Here is a 14,825-nt window from a genome sequence, read left to right on the forward strand (position 1 = left end):
GAGAATTTCCTGCATAGAGATTGATGCATTGAGTTCCTGAACTATTTCTTGAGAGAACTTGGGAAGTGTTATATTACCCCAAAAAGAGTTTTTCTGATCTTGATCTATACTGTCTGCTTTATATAGTTCTTGGAAGAACTCAAATAAGATCTTTTTAATATCTGCATTATTTGTGTATCTGTCTTTGCGTCTTGTTATAAAGGTGATCATATTCCTCATCGTAAATTTAGTAATCCTCGCCAGATATTTGGAGGATCTGCCCACATGTCCCCCCATACAAGGCCCTTTGTCTTAGGTCCTCTTGGGCAACATTTTGTTTTAAGAAGACATCTCTTTGTGATTTAGATTCCACATATCTTAGCCATGAGGACCTAGCTGGATTGGCAATATAAGCGTTTATAAGAATTTTTGACCTGATTGGACAACTGTATATCTCTGTTTAATTCTTTTTTTAATTGACATAAATAGGCTTTGATGTCTCCCTGCAAGACGGCCTTCGCTGTTTCCCAGAATATTTCAACTTTCTCTAGATATGATGAGTTAAAATCATAGAATTCCATCCATTTATGTCTTAACCAATTTTGAAATGTAATATATTAAATTTTATTTTAAGTAAAAATCCCCTCCCCCTCTTTATTGTAAAAATAATTGTTCCCTAGGGTAATTACACCTCTCAGGAGGATACCCGCGATACTGATGTGTGAACAATCCCACCCATAAAAGCAGAGCTGCACATTACTCTGCAGTGTTGCACATTAATTCAGCCCTCTCTACTTCTCTCTCCACCCTTCAATAATGATCATCTCACTGGGGGTCGTGGAAAGTCCTGTGTGATATCCTCATTGACTCAATGAGGCCCATTTATCAAGCTCCGAACGGAGCTTGTGGGCCCGTGTTTCTGGCGAGTCTTCAGACTCGCCAGAAACAGCAGTTATGTAGCAGCGGTCTAAAGACCGCTGCTCCATAACCCTGCCCGCCTGCTTTGATGAGGCGGACAGAGATCACCACAATTCAACACCCCCTTCTGCAGGGGGCGGCGTTGCACCAGCAGCTCTTGTGAGCTGCTGGTGCAATGCTGAATACGGAGAGCGTATTGCTCTCCGCATTCAGCGATGTCTGTCGGACCTGATTCGCACTGTCGGATCAGGTCCGACAGACATTTGATAAATAGACCTCAAAATATATAATTTACCTGTGTATTTGTAAACCTTAGCCAAAGAATAAAGTCCAATTAAATACATAGCAAAAATATGAAAATCTGCTTGGTCTCCAACAGTAGAACAATTGTTTTCAAACCTCTGGCACTGAAGAGGGTTAAATGCTGAGAAAACACCTTGTAATTTGAATATTTTTCTGCAGTCTTGCATATTTGAGTGTGATTTTATTTGCAATTTGTGAACACCCTGTTTGCTGCAATTGTTTTTATTAGATAAACTTCCCTCACTATTTGCTTTATTTCAGTAGCCTGAGGAAACAGCCTTTGTAGCTGAGAAACTAGTTGCAACTGTTTTTAAACAATTGCTTTTATATTGGGGTGTTGTCAATTCACATCCCTTGCATTTTTAAATAAATTGTTATTTTTATGGAAGTCTAAGCCTGGTTGTTTGTTTGGAGATATTGGTAACCATCATCCTGCTGCAGGATCAGTGTAGCTGGGTCACTGTGATTCCCCAGCCTGCCTCAATCAGCACATAGGTGCTGCTCCCTTTGTGAGTATACAATCTTCAAGTTTGTCCATTTGAGCCATTTATATTACATTATTGCTCTAGGAGGTGCTTCCCCATCTCTTTTTTGATTTCTTGTTCAGATTCTACATTTGTTTCCATTCAAGCTCCATCATCCAATCGCTGGATCAGTGTAGATGGGTCACTGTGATTCCCCAGCCTGCCCCAATCAGCACATAGGTGCTGCTCCCTTTGTGAGTATACAATCTTCAAGTTTGTCCATTTGTGCCATTTATATTACATTATTGCTCTAGGAGGTGCTTCCCCATCTCTCTTTTGATTTCTGGTTCAGATTCTACATTTGTTTCCATTCAAGCTCCATCATCCAATCGCTGGATCAGTGTAGCTGGGTCACTGTGATTCTCCAGCCTGCCCCAATCAGCACATAGGTGCTGCTTATTTTGTGAGTATTTTTCTTGCACAAATTCTATTTTTTGTTTATTATCTTGCAATATTGCACTAGGAGGCGCCCTCTTTTCTTTGTGATTAATTTCCACAGATGTTCGGTTGCTTTATTTGGAGGAGCCTATCTGGATTTGTCACTAGAACAGACAATGCTAACCACTGTCATTTTGTTAGCAAAAGTTCCATTGTTTTGCAGTTCCTTATCAGGTGAAACCTGGAAAGATATGTAGTAGGGTTTGGCTTTTGATCCCTGATTTGCACTTACAAATCTCAGAATTGGAAAAAAAGTTTAAAAGAGTTACATTACAGGAGAAGGTGTCCAAAAAAATAAAAGTATAATGCATTTTATATTAAAATCTCAAAGTTTTTACTGTCCTCTTAAAGAGATAGTGTACTGTAAAATAAGTTTCTCCTTAATGTGTTTACAATGACTTTGTATATCTGCTGCAAAGTTTAAAATATATAGGAAATTGCTGCTTTAGGTTTATTATGTATATAAAACACATTTCTGCTAATTGAAAACACATCCTAATCAAATGGTATGGGTTTGCTGGGAGAGCAGATCTCAGCTTATTTCTCTATATGGTCATATCATCCTCCTTATCTTATCTTTTACTGTATACACAGTGAGACCAATATTTGGGAGAATGGAAAATGGATATTTCTGTCCAACCCCCACTGAGAGTGTAATTCCTTCGAAATCGTCTTGTTTACATTGCTTTTCTATACCCAGTACTTACATATTTACTTTACATATTGAAATTCAGTATAGGTGGCGATGCAACAGGCAAATCCAGCTATTTAAAATGGCAAAATAAATGTAAAGGGGCTATTTGTAAAGAATTTAGTAAACTCTAGCAGGTAAAATGGATCATTGGAATCGCATTAAAGGTGAGGGAAAAATTCACTGTACACTGTCCCTTTAAATCATATTTAATAGTTTATCAAACATCTTTCATTCTTCATATTTTTACTGTCACATGTGATAAGTCTTCCTCTCTATTGCAGGTTACCACTTATTAGTGTAGCATTAGTCCAAGGAAAGGCCCTGGGTGGAGGAGCTGAACTTTGTACAGCCTGTGATTTCAGGTAGGTTGCACATTTGTGATCTCTCCTCAATTTGAAAAATTGAAGCTTTGGAATGTTTACCTCAGTGTTAAGAATCAATTATTGTCAAAACTAAAATTTCTGTTTAGATACATGTAGTGACTTTACTTCACTAATATGTAAGTTCATTGATACTACTATATATGTATACTGTTATAGAATATTGTTCATTGCTATAGAATCTCTTGCTTGCTAGCTTGACAGAATGAAAAACCTATACAGTGAGCATAATATATAAATATGGAGAAGCATGTGGAGTAGGTTGGAACTGACAGAAGTTTTAGGATGTCTCCTTTGCCTTGGTAAGCTCCACCTATTGCTGCCATCTCTTCTGTTCATATATATATATACAGTCATGGCCAAAAATATTGGCACCCCTGCATTTCTGTCAGATAATGCACCACTTCACCCAGAAAATTGTTGCAATTACAAATGTTTGGGCATTCTCATGTTTTTTGCTTTTGTTTGTATTGGTGTGACACAAAAAAGTGGAGAAAAAACCCCCCAAATCTGACACATTCCACGCAAAACTCCAAAAGTGGATTGGACAAAATTATTGGCACCTTCTCAAAATTGTAAGAAATAATTCCATTCCAAGTTTGTGATGCTCCTGTAATTTGCAATTAAACTCACCTGTATCACTTAACAGGTGCTGACCATATAGAAATCACACAAGTTAAAATGGTGAAAAATTGGCTCATCCTTTCTGTTGTGTGACTCTGTGTGCCATACTGAGCATGGAGAAGAGAAAGAGCAGCAAATAATTGTCTGAGGATTTGAGAACAGAATTTGTGGAAAAGCTTGGACAACATTGTCAAGAAGTGCCCATGGCACTGTAGCTAATCTACCTGGACGTGGACGAAAGAGAAAAATTGTTCAAAGATTGCAACAAACAATTGTTTGAATGGTGGAAAAAGAACCTTGATCAACTTCCAGATACATTCAAGATGACCTTCAGGCACAGGGTACAAATGTGTCAGCTCACACTATACGTCGCCATCTGAATGAAAAGGGACGCTATGGTAGGAGACCCAGGAGGATCCCACTGCTGACGCAGAAATATAAAAAAGCCAGTTTGGAGTTTTCTAAAACTTACCTAAGGAAGCCAAAATCATTTTGGGAGAATGTGCTGTGGACAGATGAAACAAAATTACAGCTTTTTGGTGAAGCCCATCATTTTACTGTTTTCAGAAAAAGAAATGAGGCTTTTAAAAAAAAGAATACAGTCCCTACAGTCAAACAAGGTGGAGGTTCACTGATATTTTGGAGTTGCTTTGCTGCTTCAGGCACTGGATGTCTTGACTGTGTGCATGGCATTATGAAATCTAAAGACTACCAAAGAATTCTGTGGTCCAATGTGGGGCCCAGTCAGAAAGTTGGGTCTCCGTCAGAGGTCATGGGTCTTACAGCAGGACAATGACCCAAAGCACACAACAAAAACACCCAGAAATTGTTTAAGATAAAGGGCTGGAGAGTACTGAACTGGCCAGCAATGAGTCCAGATCTCAATCCCATTAAGCACCTGTGAAGAGATCTCAAAACAGCAGTTGGGTAAAGGAATGTTCCAATCTGTGAGACCTGGAACAGTTGGTGAAAGTAGAGTGGTCCAAAATTCCAGCAGAGAGGTGTAAGAAACTCAGTGATGGTTACAGGAAGCAATTGATTTCCGTTATTTTTTCCAAGGGGTGTGCTACCAAATATTAAATTGAGGATGCCAGGGGCGTGTCTCTGGGCAGCATCTTGAGTGGTAGCAATATTGGGAGCTCCGTGTGGTTCACTGATAATCTGCCTACTATCGGTGACTTAAATGACCATCCAACTATATTATTGTTATATATGTATTCAACAGATTAAGATTAAGTGAAAGAAGTCATTTTTTTCTGAAGAATTCCACCGTTGCATACCAATCTGGAGCGTTGAGGCCTAAGGCAAACTATACAGAGAGGCCCTCAACACCCCCCCCCCCCCCCCCCCGGTAATAACTCAGGCCGGGTAAGCAGTGCTTGGAAACTGAACTATATTTCTCATCTGAAACCAACACTACCTATATCTACCTAGCACCATCCTTGTTATATAGGAGAGTTAGCAGAAGAATACGATATCTTCCTCATAAGTACGTACCCACTAAAGATGGCGCTGAGCACAGAAATGGTACTGACAGTGGTGACAAGACTGCTGCAGGAGCATCATGCAAAGATACAGCAGGCTTGGGACGCTGAATGGGAGAGCATCCGTGTAATAGCCAGGCAAGTGGGGCACCGTCAGGAGAAACTAAGAGACCCTGAAGAGAAAACTAAAAACAAAACAAGTCTCCAAGAGCCAATCCTGAACCTGACAAGCCCAGCACCCCGGATTCAGGCTCCGGCTGAAGCAGCAAAATACTTGAGCCCACCGGTAAAGAATTCTACAGCAGTGGAGGACTACTCTGATGGCGCTCCAGCCACGAGGGATATACACACAGAACCCTTTAGGCGGCAACAGCCTACAGCTGTATCATCAAAAGTAACCAGCGGTGCAGTAAAAGTTGTCACTCCAAGCTGGAAAAAAACATACCTCTCACTTAACGATAAGTGCACCAGCGGGAGTTATCTGGAACTTGACGAGCGGAGGGTGACAGAGGGTGAGCTGAAACTGCCCAGGACGGCATCCGTCTGCAGTGAGCTGAGCACTATCGCAGAGACCTGGAACACGGTCATGGCACTGAAACCATTTGCTGTTCATCACTGCCTTGCTCCGGAGAGGGAGAGACCGAGAGATCGAGCAGCAGGTTTGGACACTCTTAAGGGAACTTTTCGTCATCCTTTTGACACTGTAAGCACACATTGCAGCAGCCAGACCTTTGATCCTGGGGGCTCCTAGGTATGATCCCATATTGATATAAGCCTAAAGAAGAGAAGCGCTGTCTCTCTGAGATTTGGACTACTGGTGCGCGGACATTTCACTCTGACATGAGGCTCAACATATGTTTATTAAAGTGATATGTTAGCGTATGTTATGTTACTAGTGCACTGTCTAAATCCTCATGTGCGTAACGACTAGTATAACTCTCAACATATGATTACTGACTCTATTACTCTCAATGTTCGTAACGGCTAGTATATGTATATTAACTCTTTCCCTGCCTTAGGGTCACAGTGATGTGTTAGCGTATGTTATGTCTGTGTTAAGTCCAAGATATAAATGCACTGTCCTTCTGATCATTTGCTGTCCCCTCTATTATTTGTTGTCCCCTCTATCTAGACTGTGCAAATATTTTGTTGTCCCCTCTATCTAGACTGTGCAAAGTTGTTTCAGACTGCTAAAGGTGCTGCTAGACAGTGTTGGCGTATGTTATGTCTGTGTTAGGTAACGTTGCTGCTAGACTGTGCACATATTTGCAGACTGTGCAAATATGTTGTTGTCCCCTCTATCTAGACTGTGCACTAATTGGCTAAAATGCAACTATATGCAAACTAACTAAAAGTCATGTGATTAGGGGCGGTCAGAAGATGCTTAGATACAAGTTAGTCACAGAAGTAAAAAGTGTACTAATATAACAGTGTTGGTTTTGCAAAAAACTGGGGAATGGGTAATAAAGGGATTATCTATATTTTTAAACAACAAAAATTCTGGTGTTAACTGTCCCTTTAAGTTAAGTCCAAGTTATAAATGCACTGTCCTTCTGACCATTTGTTGTCCCCTCTTTCTAGACTGTGCAAATATTGTGCAGACCGCTAAAGTTGCTGCTAGAGCATTCCTTCATTCCCCCTGCTTTTGGTTAGTGTATATATCTCTATAAGAGCAGTTACTCACTGATATATACCCAGGTGCTGCTTGTTTAAGTATCAATGAGAGCACATTAATTAATCTCCATATACTACTCTCAGTAACTCACTAATATATATCCAGGTGCTACCCCTTTGTAAGAATTATAAGAATATATTATAACTGGTGCTTGTTTAAGTAACTCTCTATGTAAGTGTTGATCACCTACCTTTTTCAATTACATCCTGGGTCCATGAGTGGCCCGTTTTCCTTGATCACCTTTCCCCCAAGGCCCCCTGCTATGGCATAGTTATATTTTAGGAGGTCCAAGAGTGGCCTCTATATTTCTCTAGGGGCATACGTTATGTCTTTAAGTTAACATACTCTAATGGGGATGCTTTATAACAGAAAACATGAGGTTGAATTTTCTTATCTCTATTCGCATATCTAGATAATACTTGTTTTCCTTGTATGGCATGACTATATCTGGTGACATTGAGTATATTAATTTTTTTTTTATTTATATTCTTTTCCCAGTGTTAACGTGATTCCTTTCTGTACTTACATGTCTTGCGAATTATTGCTCGAATTGTTAAATTATACATTATACCTCAATAAAAATAATTTAAAAAAAAAATAATCAATCAAGTATGCTGAAAACTCAAAAAAAAAAAAAAAAAAAAAATTGAGGATGCCAATCATTTTGTCCAGTCCATTTTTGGAGTTTTGCATGGAATGTGTCAGATTTGGCTTTTTTTTACACAGTATATACCCATATATGGTCTGCACACTATCAAATTTTCAGAGCTAGTCAAAACTTTCAATACTTCATCAATCACTCATTGTCTGAATATGTTTCCACATTTTGTCTCTCATAGTTGAGGTATACCTATGATGAAAATTACGGGCCTCTCTCATCTTCTTAAGTGGGAGAACTTGCACAATTGGTGGCTGACTAAATACTTTTTTGCCCCACTGTATATACACACACACACATACATAAAGCGTTTTCCTTTCATCCTATTGGCTGATTTGAATTTGAAGATTCAAATCAGCCAATAGAAATGCAAGGGTGCCCCTATTTAAAATGGATACCTTACATTCACTATTCAGTGTGCGGCTGGAGACTGCATGAAGAGGACCTCCCTTTTAAAGGTCTGAAGAGGACCACTGACCTCGCCGCTGACCTCGCTAATGCCACCAGGATGAAGATAGAAGATGGACCTCCGCCGCCGGGATGAAGATGCTTCTATTAAAAATTTAAATGGATTTCAGTTTTTTATTATTACAGTGTTCCTTTAAAGGAATAGAAAAGTCAAAATGAAACTTGCATGATGAATGTTATTTTAAGATACTTTTAAATTGACTCAAATGTAGTTTGTTCTCTTTATATCCATTGTTGAAAAATATGTACATATGCTACACTAGTGGGAGCTTGCTGGTGATTGGTGCCTGCACACATATGTCTCTTGTGATTGACTGCCTAGATGTGTTCAACTAGCTCTCAGTGGTGCATTTCTGTTCTTTCAGCAAATGATATCAAGGAAATGAAGCAGGTTTGATAGTAGAAGAAAAATTGGAAAGTTGTTTAAAATTGTAGGTTCTAGCTGAATTCTGAAAGAAAAAAAAAAGGGTTTCATGTACCTTTATTTATAAATTCTGGACTTAGCCTTAAAGGGACAGTCTACACCAAATTTTCTATTGTTTAAAGAGATAGATAATGCCTTTATTACCCATTCCCCAGCTTTGCACAACCAACATTGTTATATTAATATACTTTATAACCTTTCAACCTCTAACTTTCTGCCTGTTTCTAAGACACTACAAACAGCCTCTTATCACATGCTTTTTTTATTAGCTTTTCACAAGAGACTGCTAATTCATGTGAGCTATATAGAAAACATTGTGCTCACTCCCGTGGGTTGTGCATGACTGAACACTAATTAGCTAGAATGCAATTCAATAGATAATAAATAAATAGCTATGTGATAAGGGGGCTGTCAGAAGAGGCTTAGGTACAAGGTAATCCCAGAGGTAAAAAGTATATTAATATAACCGTGTTGGCTGTGCTAAACTGGGTTATAAAGGGATTATCTATCTTTCTTTCATGTAATTAGCAAGAGTCCATGAGCTAGTGACGTATGGGATATACATTCCTACCAGGAGGGGCAAAGTTTCCCAAACCTCAAAATGCCTATAAATACACCCCTCACCACACCCACAAATCAGTTTTTACAAACTTTGCCTCCCGTGGAGGTGGTGAAGTAAGTTTGTGCTAGATTCTACGTTGATATGCGCTCTGCAGCAGGTTGGAGCCCGGTTTTCCTCTCAGCGTGCAGTGAATGTCAGAGGGATGTGAAGAGAGTATTGCCTATTTGAATTCAATGATCTCCTTCTACGGGGTCTATTTCATAGGTTCTCTGTTATCGGTCGTAGAGATTCATCTCTTACCTCCCTTTTCAGATGGACGATATACTCTTATATATACCATTACCTCTACTGATTCTCGTTTCAGTACTGGTTTGGCTTTCTACTACATGTAGATGAGTGTCCTGGGGTAAGTAAGTCTTATTTTTGTGACACTCTAAGCTATGGTTGGGCACTTTTATATAAAGTTCTAAATATTTGTCTTTAAACTTATATTTGCCATGATTCAGGATGATCAGTATTCCTTATTTCAGACATTCAGTTTCATTATTTGGGATAATGCATATAAATGATCATTTTTTCTTACCTTAAAAATTGTTTCAATTGACTTTTTTCCCAGTGGGCTGTTAGGCTCGCGGGGGCTGAAAATGCTTCATTTTATTGCGTCATTCTTGGAGCAAAAAAATTTCTTTGTTATTTCCGGCATCATACTTGTCACCGGAAGTTGCATCATTTTTGACGTTTTTGCGCCAAAAGTGTCGGCGTTACCGGATGTGGCGTCATTTTTGGCGATAAAAGCATTTAGGCGCCAAATAATGTGGGCGTCTTCTTTGGCGCTAAAAAATATGGGCGTCATTATTGTCTCCACATTATTTAAGTCTCATTGTTTATTTGCTTCTGGTTGCTAGAAGCTTGTTTACTGGCATTTTTTCCCATTCCTGAAACTGTCATTTAAGGAATTTGATCAATTTTGCTTTATATGTTGTTTTTTCTATTACATATTGCAAGATGTCTCAGATTGACCCTGAATCAGAAGATACTTCTGGAAAATCGCTGCCTGATGCTGGATCTACCAAAGTTAAGTGTTTTTGCTGTAAACTTGTGGTATCTGTTCCTCCAGCTGTTGTTTGTAATGAATGTCATGACAAACTTGTTAATGCAGATAATATTTCCTTTAGTAATGTTACATTACCTGTTGCTGTTCCATCAACATCTAATACTCAGAGTGTTCCTGTTAACATAAGAGATTTTGTTTCTAAATCCATTAAGAAGGCTATGTCTGTTATTCCTCCTTCTAGTAAACGTAAAAGGTCTTTTAAAACTTCTCATTTTTCAGATGAATTTTTAAATGAACATCATCATTCTGATTCTGATAATGATTCCTCTGGTTCAGAGGATTCTGTTTCAGAGGTTGATGCTGATAAATCTTCATATTTATTCAAAATGGAATTTATTCGTTCTTTACTTAAAGAAGTCTTAATTGCATTAGAAATAGAGGATTCTGGTCCTCTTGATACTAAATCTAAACGTTTAAATAAGGTTTTTAAATCTCCTGTAGTTATTCCAGAAGTTTTTCCTGTCCCTGATGCTATTTCTGAAGTAATTTCCAGGGAATGGAATAATTTGGGTAATTCATTTACTCCTTCTAAACGTTTTAAGCAATTATATCCTGTACCATCTGACAGATTAGAATTTTGGGACAAAATCCCTAAGGTTGATGGGGCTATCTCTACTCTTGCTAAACGTACTACTATTCCTACGGCAGATAGTACTTCCTTTAAGGATCCTTTAGATAGGAAAATTGAATCCTTTCTAAGAAAAGCTTACTTATGTTCAGGTAATCGTCTTAGACCTGCTATATCTTTAGCGGATGTTGCTGCAGCTTCAACTTTTTGGTTAGAAGCTTTAGCGCAACAAGTAACAGATCATAATTCTCATAGCATTGTTAATCTTCTTCAACATGCTAATAATTTTATTTGTGATGCCATCTTTGATATCATTAGGGTTGATGTCAGGTATATGTCTCTAGCTATTTTAGCTAGAAGAGCTTTATGGCTTAAAACTTGGAATGCTGATATGTCTTCTAAGTCAACTTTGCTTTCCCTTTCTTTCCAGGGTAATAAATTATTTGGTTCACAGTTGGATTCTATTATTTCAACTGTTACTGGGGGGAAAGGAACTTTTTTACCACAGGATAAAAAATCTAAAGGTAAATTTAGGTCTACTAATCGTTTTCGTTCCTTTCATCACAATAAGGAACAAAAGCCTGATCCTTCCCCTACAGGAGCGGTATCAGTTTGGAAACCATCTCCAGTCTGGAATAAATCCAAGCCTTTTAGAAAGCCAAAGCCAGCTCCCAAGTCAACATGAAGGTGCGGCCCTCATTCCAGCCCAGCTGGTAGGGGGCAGATTACGATTTTTCAAAGAAATTTGGATCAATTCGATTCACAATCTTTGGATTCAGAACATTGTTTCACAAGGGTACAGAATAGGCTTCAAACTAAGGCCTCCTGCAAGAAGATTTTTTCTTTCCCGTGTCCCAGTAAATCCAGTGAAGGCTCAAGCATTTCTGAAATGTGTTTCAGATCTAGAGTTGGCTGGAGTAATTATGCCAGTTCCAGTTCTGGAACAGGGGCTGGGGTTTTACTCAAATCTCTTCATTGTACCAAAGAAGGAGAATTCCTTCAGACCAGTTCTGGATTTAAAAATATTGAATCATTATGTAAGGATACCAACATTCAAAATGGTAACTATAAGGACTATTCTGCCTTTTGTTCAGCAAGGGCATTATATGTCCACAATAGATTTACAGGATGCATATCTGCATATTCCGATTCATCCAGATCACTATCAGTTTCTGAGATTCTCTTTCCTAGACAAGCATTACCAGTTTGTGGCTCTGCCGTTTGGCCTAGCAACAGCTCTAAGGATTTTTACAAAGGTTCTCGGTGCCCTTCTGTCTGTAATCAGAGAACAGGGTATTGTGGTATTTCCTTATTTGGACGATATCTTGGTACTTGCTCAGTCTTCACATTTAGCAGAATCTCATACGAATCGACGTGTATTGTTTCTTCGAGAACATGGTTGGAGGATCAATTTACCAAAAAGTTAATTGATTCCTCAGACAAGTGTAACCTTTTTAGGTTTCCAGATAGATTCAGTGTCCATGACTCTGTCTCTGACAGACAAGAGACGTCTAAAATTGGTTTCAGCTTGTCGAAACCTTCAGTCTCAATCATTCCCTTCGGTAGCCTTATGCATGGAAATTCTAGGTCTTATGACTGCTGCATCGGACGCGATCCCCTTTGCTTGTTTTCACATGCGACCTCTTCAGCTCTGTATGCTGAACCAGTGGTGCAGGGATTATACAAAGATATCTCAATTAATATCTTTAAAACCGATTGTACGACACTCTCTGACGTGGTGGACAGACCACCATCGTTTAGTTCAGGGGGCTTCTTTTGTTCTTCCAACCTGGACTGTGATTTCAACAGATGCAAGTCTGACAGGTTGGGGAGCTGTTTGGGGGTCTCTGACAGCACAAGGGGTTTGGGAATCTCAGGAGGTGAGATTACCAATCAATATTTTGGAACTCCGTGCAATTTTCAGAGCTCTTCAGTCATGGCCTCTTCTAAAGAGAGAGTCGTTCATTTGTTTTCAGACGGACAATGTCACAACCGTGGCATATGTCAATCATCAAGGAGGGACTCGCAGTCCTCTGGCTATGAAAGAAGTATCTCGAATACTAGTATGGGCGGAATCCAGCTCCTGTCTAATTTCTGCGGTTCATATCCCAGGTATAGACAATTGGGAAGCGGATTATCTCAGTCGCCAAACGTTACATCCGGGCGAATGGTCTCTTCACCCAGAGGTATTTCTTCAGATTGTTCAAATGTGGGGACTTCCAGAAATAGATCTGATGGCTTCTCATCTAAACAAAAAGCTTCCCAGATATCTGTCCAGATCCAGGGATCCTCAGGCGGAGGCAGTGGATGCATTGTCACTTCCTTGGAAGTATCATCCTGCCTATATCTTTCTGCCTCTAGTTCTTCTTCCAAGAGTAATTTCCAAGATTCTAAAGGAGTGCTTGTTTGTTCTGCTGGTGGCTCCAGCATGGCCTCACAGGTTTTGGTATGCGGATCTTGTCCGGATGGCCACTTGCCAACCGTGGACTCTTCCGTTAAGACCAGACCTTCTATCGCAAGGTCCTTTTTTCCATCAGGATCTCAAATCCTTAAATTTGAAGGTATGGAGATTGAACGCTTGATTCTCAGTCATAGAGGTTTCTCTGACTCTGTGATTAATACTATGTTACAGGCTCGTAAATCTGTATCTAGGAAGATATATTATCGAGTCTGGAAGATTTACATTTCTTGGTGTTTTTCTCATCATTTTTCTTGGCATTCTTTTAGAATTCCTAGAATTTTACAGTTTCTTCAGGATGGTTTGGATAAAGGTTTGTCTGCAAGTTCCTTGAAAGGACAAATCTCTGCTCTTTCTGTTCTTTTTCACAGAAAGATTGCTAGTCTTCCTGATATTCATTGTTTTGTACAAGCTTTGGTTCGTATAAAACCTGTTATTAAGTCAATTTCTCCTCCTTGGAGTTTGAATTTGGTTCTGGGGGCTCTTCAAGCTCCTCCGTTTGAACCTATGCATTCACTGGACATTAAATTACTTTCTTGGAAAGTTTTGTTTCTTTTGGCCATCTCTTCTGCTAGAAGAGTTTCTGAATTATCTGCTCTTTCTTGTGAGTCTCCTTTTCTGATTTTTCATCAGGATAAGGCGGTGTTGCGAACTTCTTTTAAATTTTTACCTAAGGTTGTGAATTCTAACAACATTAGTAGAGAAATTGTGGTTCCTTCATTGTGTCCTAATCCTAAGAATTCTAAGGAAAGATCGTTGCATTCTTTGGATGTAGTTAGAGCTTTGAAATATTATGTTGAAGCTACTAAAAATTTCCGAAAGACTTCTAGTCTATTTGTTATCTTTTCCGGTTCTAGGAAAGGTCAGAAGGCCTCTGCCATTTCTTTGGCGTCTTGGTTAAAGTCTTTGATTCATCATGCTTATGTCGAGTTGGGTAAAACTCCGCCTCAAAGGATTACAGCTCATTCTACTAGGTCAGTTTCTACTTCCTGGGCTTTTAGGAATGAAGCTTCGGTTGATCAGATTTGCAAAACAGCAACTTGGTCTTCTTTGCATACTTTTACTAAATTCTACCATTTTGATGTGTTTTCTTCTTCTGAAGCAGTTTTTGGTAGAAAAGTACTTCAGGCAGCTGTTTCAGTTTGATTCTTCTGCTTATATTTTCAGTTTTTTTCATTATAAGATTTAAACTTTATTTTGGGTGTGAATTTTTTTCAGCGGAATTGGCTGTCTTTATTTTATCCTTCCCTCTCTAGTGACTCTTGCGTGGAAGATCCACATCTTGGGTATTCATTATCCCATACGTCACTAGCTCATGGACTCTTGCTAATTACATGAAAGAAAACATAATTTATGTAAGAACTTACCTGATAAATTCATTTCTTTCATATTAGCAAGAGTCCATGAGGCCCACCCTTTTTTGTGGTGGTTATGATTTTTTTGTATAAAGCACAATTATTCCAATTCCTTAATTTTTTATGCTTTCGCACTTTTGTCTTATCACCCCACTTCTTGGCTATGCGTTAAACTGATTTGTGGATGTGGTGAGGGGTG

General features: G+C 39.0%; 1 protein-coding gene across 3 annotated transcripts in view; it reads left to right on the forward strand.

Moving 5' to 3' along the window:
• ECHDC1 (ethylmalonyl-CoA decarboxylase 1) overlaps positions 1-14,825 on the forward strand; it is a 71,153-nt gene that overhangs the window by 53,154 nt on the left and 3,174 nt on the right. For all 3 annotated transcript variants that reach the window (XM_053710711.1, XM_053710713.1, XM_053710710.1), the window contains exon 5: positions 3,138-3,218. In XM_053710711.1, the coding sequence (XP_053566686.1) occupies positions 3,138-3,218 (81 nt within the window). The remainder of the gene's footprint in view (positions 1-3,137; positions 3,219-14,825) is intronic.

Source organism: Bombina bombina, chromosome 4 (genome assembly GCF_027579735.1).
Source record: "Bombina bombina isolate aBomBom1 chromosome 4, aBomBom1.pri, whole genome shotgun sequence".
NCBI lineage: Eukaryota > Metazoa > Chordata > Amphibia > Anura > Bombinatoridae > Bombina > Bombina bombina.